Source organism: Thunnus albacares, chromosome 12, assembly GCF_914725855.1.
Source record: "Thunnus albacares chromosome 12, fThuAlb1.1, whole genome shotgun sequence".
Taxonomy (NCBI): Eukaryota; Metazoa; Chordata; class Actinopteri; order Scombriformes; family Scombridae; genus Thunnus; species Thunnus albacares.
In genome coordinates, this window is record NC_058117.1 from 22,295,128 (window position 1) to 22,302,168 (window position 7,041).

The 7,041-nt window shown below is 41.1% G+C and overlaps 1 protein-coding gene across 1 annotated transcript in view; it reads right to left on the reverse strand.

Annotated features, from left to right (window-relative positions):
- LOC122993105 (netrin-G1-like) overlaps positions 1–6,051 on the reverse strand; it is a 66,884-nt gene extending 60,833 nt beyond the window's left edge. Inside the window, exons 1-2 of the mRNA XM_044366979.1 lie at positions 5,819–6,051; positions 176–814 (exon numbers count right to left, since the gene is read on the reverse strand). Of these exons, the coding sequence (XP_044222914.1) occupies positions 176–421 (246 nt within the window). The 5' untranslated portion in view covers positions 422–814; positions 5,819–6,051. The remainder of the gene's footprint in view (positions 1–175; positions 815–5,818) is intronic.
- Between the last annotated feature and the right edge of the window lie 990 nt (positions 6,052–7,041).

Below are 7,041 nucleotides of genomic sequence, written 5' to 3' on the forward strand. Positions count from 1 at the left end.
GCATGTTAGCACTTGTACCCTAATGCACACCGGGTCTGTGTGTACATTAATCTCTGCTGCAGTGGCGGTGTGTTGCCTTGTATGCACTGCTCTCTATCCCTGACCCAATATGCTGTGTGATCCTGCCTACAGCCTCATTTGTCTCCATCAGGGGACAGGTGAGGTTACGACTCACCAAAGCGCAGTACGTTTCTGGCGGATCTCCACACGTGATATTCGGGGGGTCGAGGGCCACTTGCAGGTACTTTGTCATGTCGGTTGCTTCTGGCTGACAGGCCATGTAGTCCCAAGCAACACCCTCCTCTGTATAGATCTGGGACTTGCACACGTCATAGTGTCCCCAGGCTGCCGGGTAATGTTGCATGGCAAGTGCCACGTTGTTGCACACAGCTTGCAGAGTGAACAATATGGGCCAAAGCATTGTTGATTTTGTTTTGTATGGTTGCTGTGGAATTTTTCTTTCCTTTCCTTTGTCTTTAAAGCTGCTGCACTGTCACAGGAATGACAATATCACTGAGAATGATCTAAATCAACTGCGGCTTTGAATGGTGCAATGGTGCATTTGGGAACTGTGGCAGCATCTTGCTACTTTTCTGTTAGCAGCTTCAGGCAATGTTTAGCCTCCATTCAGTAATTTTGTCTTCGATTACTGCCAGCTCTGCTTGGCTGATGAGGTGTGTCAACAAGTGAACGTTGATGAAGGGGTCAACTAACGGTCAGATGTGATGTGCAGAGAGGAGTCTCACTCCTCATAAGTCAGTCAGACGTCTTAGTTTGATCTCCTGTCAATCGTGGTTTTGCCACAGGCAGCATCCTAAAGGACAGAAGAAAAAGACAGTTTAGTGAAAATGCCAAAATATTTACACACAAACATTTTAAATGCAGTATTAAAATATTAACAATACGGTTTAAGGGCACTAAATGGATAAAAAGTGAGTCTCACTACCTGCTACCACACACTGTTTATATATATCCCTCAGAAAAACCTTGCCAAAATCATTGTATACAATTCAAATCAAGCTTGTTCTGCAAAGCCCAACCTCCCAACTTCCATAGAAAAGGGCTTATTTCCATGTGTCAAGTCACTGCATTTAAGTTATTACTTTTTCCGACTCCTGCTTCTTTGTAGCTGAAAGTGGAGGTGCGTTGGTCCCAATGCTTTCAAAGGCATTTGGGAAATATTAAAGTAAAATTGGGAGACAGAAATGGTCTATTTGAGGGATTGTATGTTTCTCAGAGCTATCACAAGACATCAGTCAGATGGCCTAACTCGTCAGGTAATGGTGCCTGGCAGCAGTCAGTGGAGACCCACACGATCTCAATGTCTCGGTAAAAAGTGTGTGCGGTAGCAGGGAAAATAAAATGGAGCAGCTATATACGGCTGCCTCTAACGGAGTAATGACACTGTAAACATGAATTAAGTTACTGTTGACTGTCAATGTGCTCACATGGCCCAAGGTTTTGCCTTAGTGAAAAGAAGTCTATCTTCCCGGGGGTAATTGTTCAGAAAAATGCACTTAAATTTCGATTTAACCATTGACTATTTAGGGCACGGTTTTAAAAATCATGTACAGTTATTCTTTTTTTGAGGCATTTACAAGTTTACAACGTCACATCACATTTTAACACAGATTCAGACCAAAAAAAATGCCTGCTGCAACCGTCATGGTTACAAAGCAGATCCACTACAACAGCTGGAGGTTAAATGCCTTGCTCAAGAGCAGTTTAGCATCACTTGTTGAAGGTTGTTGTTGTTGTTTTATTTTTTATTTAAGTGTCCTGCACCTTTCTGGTGCCCAGCTCATATGGGCTTACAAGACACTAAACAATAATAACCAGTATGGCTACATGACAGATCTTGATGTACAGTTCCACACATTCAAAAAGACACTTCAGAGCGTTCAGTTTACATGGCAGAAATGTCCTGTTATGAAGGATACAGCGTATTAGCTGCGAAGCATCGCCTATAAATCTCGCCAAAACAAAAATCTTTATATTAAAAAGCCAACTCAACATATCAGCTTTGGACAACCAAAACAATTCAATTTCACTGCTCAGATTCCTCCAGCTGGTACATGCAGTTGAACTAGTAACTTTCCGGTCAGCAGCTTTATTCTCTCCCCTTCAGGCTACAGCCAACCCCCAGTGACTGACAGTCACTGCTGATTTTTTTTTTTTCAAGTAACCTGAGGTTTAAAGCATGTGGAGTCTTTTATGTTGAGAGGAGAGAGCTACTTTGTGGTGTGTGTCAAAAGATTACAGTGTTTATCAAAAGGTTATCAAGTCAAAATCAAATTAATTAATGAGGTGAGTTTCGCAAAAAGGTTTATCATATGAAAGTACAAAGACTCAAATTAGAAAAGCCGAAACTCATCCTAAAGAGTCGCTCTGTCTCTGTGTGAGCACACATGCAGACTGGTTTATGTGCTCCCTGCCGACTTATGGAGGCATCAGGATTCAATATTTTAACTTGGCTATCTTGTCTTGGACTGAAAATTGTGCCAATTTGAACACCTTTTGACTACATAAGGCAATTACTGCTTTCCTTCTCCCAACCTAATGCCCCTTTAACAAAATGACTACAGGCTTGAATACATTGTGACTGTAATGAAAGATGTTCATCTGAGCCAGAGAAATTATCTTGCACTGCAATTCAGACTCAGAAGACCCTTCAAAGTGAGCCATGTCAAGAGGTATGGATGGCAGGCTTCATTTGACAGACCTCTAGTGGGAGAAGAAGAAGAACCTGAAGGAGAAAAAAATGGACGGGGAAAGAATTTTGGCTCTTTAAATGTGCTCATGTCAATCAACAAGACTCCTTAGAAGAGGCCAATTACAAATTTGATAACATGGCTGGAGCTCTGAGTGATGAATAAGCCATTTCTTTCACGGGAATGCGTGTATCAAATTTCATAAATATAAATGTCAGTCCCGGATCAGAGATGCGTCATGGGATGGACCACTGTCATCTCACATGCTCGCTCACACACACACACACACACACACACACACACACACACACACACACACACACACACACACACGCACACACACCTAGATAAACCCCCGCTTCATAATACTGAGCTTGACTTTCATTATAAAGGCAGTCAAATTAGGTACCAGCAGCAGGGTGGTAGAGGTCGCTTATCTTATTTTTATTTAATAGGGAACACTGAAAGCTAATAAGCGACAGCAAATGGAGCTAACCAAAGGAATATTGGATTTAATTCATAGACACCTAGAGTAATGAAATCTGTACAGATGAAAGAAAGATGTCAGAATGCTCAGAGGACCTCCGAAGACAGACCATTCAACATCAGAGCACTACTAAGGTGAAATCATAGGGAAAAAGCATAAGATATAAAATATAAAATGTTTTAAATTTCTATTAACTGAAGAGATTATTTCTGCATACAATAAATGTTCTGACACCAGTTTGAAAGCCAATTCATCTGCTTTTGTTTTTATACATCAGTAAAAGAGATATCTATTCTATGGAAATAACTATGAGCATAATCTTCCTTTTAGCTATCTACATTTTGAATTTTTGGCAATTTTGCTTGAAAAATGACTAAAACGATTAATGGATTATCAAAATAGTTGGTGATTAATTTCTCTGTCGATCGACTAATCGATTAATTGACTAATTGTTGAAGCTCTATTTGTAACGTCAACATTTTTACATAAAATTACACAGGACAAACTATAAAGCAAAATCATAATCTTCCATCCTGCTTTCCCCATGTTCCTACATGCAAACCACATACTCAGTGCCACTCAAAATGCAAGGAGAAACTCAGGAATGTCATAATTTCACTGAGAAAAATATGAGGTCAGATTCTATATTAAAAGTCATCAATATTTTAGCAGCTCTCCGTATGCTGGGAGAGGGAGAGCTTAGGGTGACCACCTCACCTCTCTCTCTCCCCTCTCCTTCTCTGTCTCCTTCACTCTCTCTCTGTCTCTTTTCCTTCACTTGTTTTTGAAGCCTCTGAAACACCCCCTTGTGTCCGCTTGCATTCCATCCCCTGGGCAGCTCAAGCATGGCAGAGTGTTTTAAAAGTCAGCAGGCAGCCATGCCCCGTGGCTTATACTGGTTACAAACTCCCAGCCAGACTCTTAAAGACCATGGCAGATGTATTCCATTCATTTTATAGTAATCCCACTAAAGAGTGGCTTTGCTTTCTGTCTGTGGCTTTCTGACTGCCTCTTGGCTCCCATACAGGGCAATGGGGAGCTGTCCGTGGTGCTGAAATACAGGACATCAGCTCTGCCCCCAGACTCCACACTGATTAGTGCCAGCACCTTAAACACTGCCATTACTGATTGGAAGATGATTGATTTTGAAATAAAAACAAAAAAAGGACACTGACAGGGTAGATTGATGCTCCCACTATGGTTTATCTCGCAATATTTGCTATCATGTTGTCTTGCCTTTTTGTATCAAACACCTGGTTAGGATTTTGGATTTGCACACGCACACACAATACCATCATATTGTGTTTATTGATTTTGCTGACTTCTCACCAATAACTTTTGATCCATAGCCAGTTTGAGCAGACTGATCCTTTGTGGCTGGCTGATGAGTGCAACAATAAACGGGTTAATGCTTCTGATGGTCTCTGAGCCAAGAACCAACCCTTCCATATGAGTCACAGTGGGATCAACTGGCAAGCAGATGCATGTCTGTACTGGCACACATTTGTCTTCTGATTGTCTTCCTCTCCTTCGTTCCCTCTCTCTGGATCTGTCCCCCCCCCTCTCTGGGTCCCTCATTCAGTCTCTCTGTCTCCCTCTTTCTCTCTTCAACCCTTCTCACATCTTTGTCTCTCCCTGTCTGTGAATAGTAACCTTGCTGAAATGGATCTGTAAGCACATAAAACATACAATTACTGTCCAAAGGCTGCACCTTCAACCTCTGCAATTGGAGTCACATTAGCACACGTTCTATTAACAACAACAACTGCTGTGCTCTCCTGCAAAGAGCCTTTTCCCTGAGAGGATGTGGTGGATGTGGTGACAATGTGAGGGTCCCTCAGTGTGGAGTCCAGCCAGCCAGTCCACGCCACTGCCATATGAAATCTGCTGCCATGCATTATTCACAGTTCTTCCCCTGTCCGACTAACATGTAAAATGCAGAGCATGTTTCAAACATTTTAAAATGCAGGACATGTAACATTTATGTAATAAGAAACACGGGACAGAGACCACAGCAAAAGTCCCAAAAAATAGATAATTTGACTCTCCATATACCAAATTTCAATTAAGATGCAAAGAGAGTAGTATTCGCGAACTTGTGGTAATCTATATGTTTAAGAGAAGCTTTGTCCATTACTTTCTGGGTCAGATTTTGCGCAGAGGCGAGGCACACCTAGATGTGACTTTACTGACCTGCTGCGCAACAGGTTAATGTGACATTATTTCGATTATTAAACAACTGAGAATAATGAGTGTATATTTGAAACAGCAACAGTTTTGGATAAATTGTACACGAGGTAAATACAGATTTGAGCTCCCATCTCTTGCAAAACGAAAAAAATCTTCCTAAACACAGTTAAACTCCTTAAAGAGGAGGAATGGTAAAACACCGTGAATATAAACTGGAATGTTTAGTTTTATGTCGTATGACTCATATGATATGAGTTCGTCGCTTATTATTGTTTATAAACACGCTTACTGCTAACGATCCGCCCATGAAACAGCCCACTGTAATTATCCTATTATTGCCCATTTAGTCACGATTGTCATCATCATACAAGTGACGATATGCAAAAAGGAAAATGCACAATCTGAATGCTCAAAACACAAGAATACTCACATTTAAATGCGCTTCAGGGACGAGCTGATCATTCAACAAGTTATTTACAGCCACGAGTAGTTGCAGAAAGATTTTCATAAGCCTTTGACTTGATTCTTCTGTCTCTAATTTCGCACAAGATGGACCAATAAATGTACGCGCAAAAGGCGCGCATTCACATGGAGAGCGCAGCGTTTTCTCTTTGTCCCAACTTTTGTTTGAACTTTTGCGTCTAACTAAAACAACCTTTTCCTCAAAAATAATGCACCAGGACTCGTTCACATTCAGATCTTGTCTTTCAGGCTGTACAAACGCTGCCGAGTATCGACTGGTGACCACACAAGCTGTTTCACTTTACGCAGCGCTGCTCTTGGCGCAGCGTTCATCGGAATGGCGCACGACAAATACTTCAAGTAGCAGTTAAGGGGATTCACAGTGGTCGCAAATTCATTAGAGTCCATCAATGCGTATTATAACACGTCCCGATGGAGAGCAACTCCTGAGGTCGTTTGGATAGGTGAGATAGATTTCTCAACCCAGCCGAGTTATGGACCGGAGAGGAGGAGAGAGATAAGCAATCTTCCTCAAATGGAGCCACAATGTCCAGTTACATGAGCGCTCCGCCGGGTCCTAAAGATAACACTGACTGGCTGATGAATCTCAACTTCAACCTTTGTTTTCGCTCGACTGGTCAGATTGAGTAACTGCGCAAAACATAAATAAAATCCTACGGTTATTTATTCGAAACTTTGTTTTTGTTTTGTTTGTTTTTTAATACTAGGGCTGATATTGTGTTTAACTGCAACTCTTCTCAAGAATTTATCGAAGCAAGTGACTTTATCTTGTGATACCTTTGAAAATTATTGAAATGTATTTTCCCATTTTTTTAAAATTTAGGCTGAATAAAATAAATTTTTTTCTCAGTGCCATACCAACAGACTACTCAGAGAGTAAATATGCTTTGCAGTGGAACGAAAGTGCAAAATTGTACGAAAACTTGCTCGATAATTACTCTGCAATAGTCTGCAATGCTTTACACAGTCAACTCTCTCACACCCAAACAGCTACTAGATAAGAAAATAACGCAATCATGTCATGTGTAATACACTACTGTCAAAACGCTGTAGCCCAACAACAACGTGAAGTCATCATATATTAAGTGTTGCCTAACGCCCAAATCTGACTTATAATAAAGTCAGTGAGTTTTTGTAATCACGTTTCAGGTGCCAAGAAAAGGACAGACG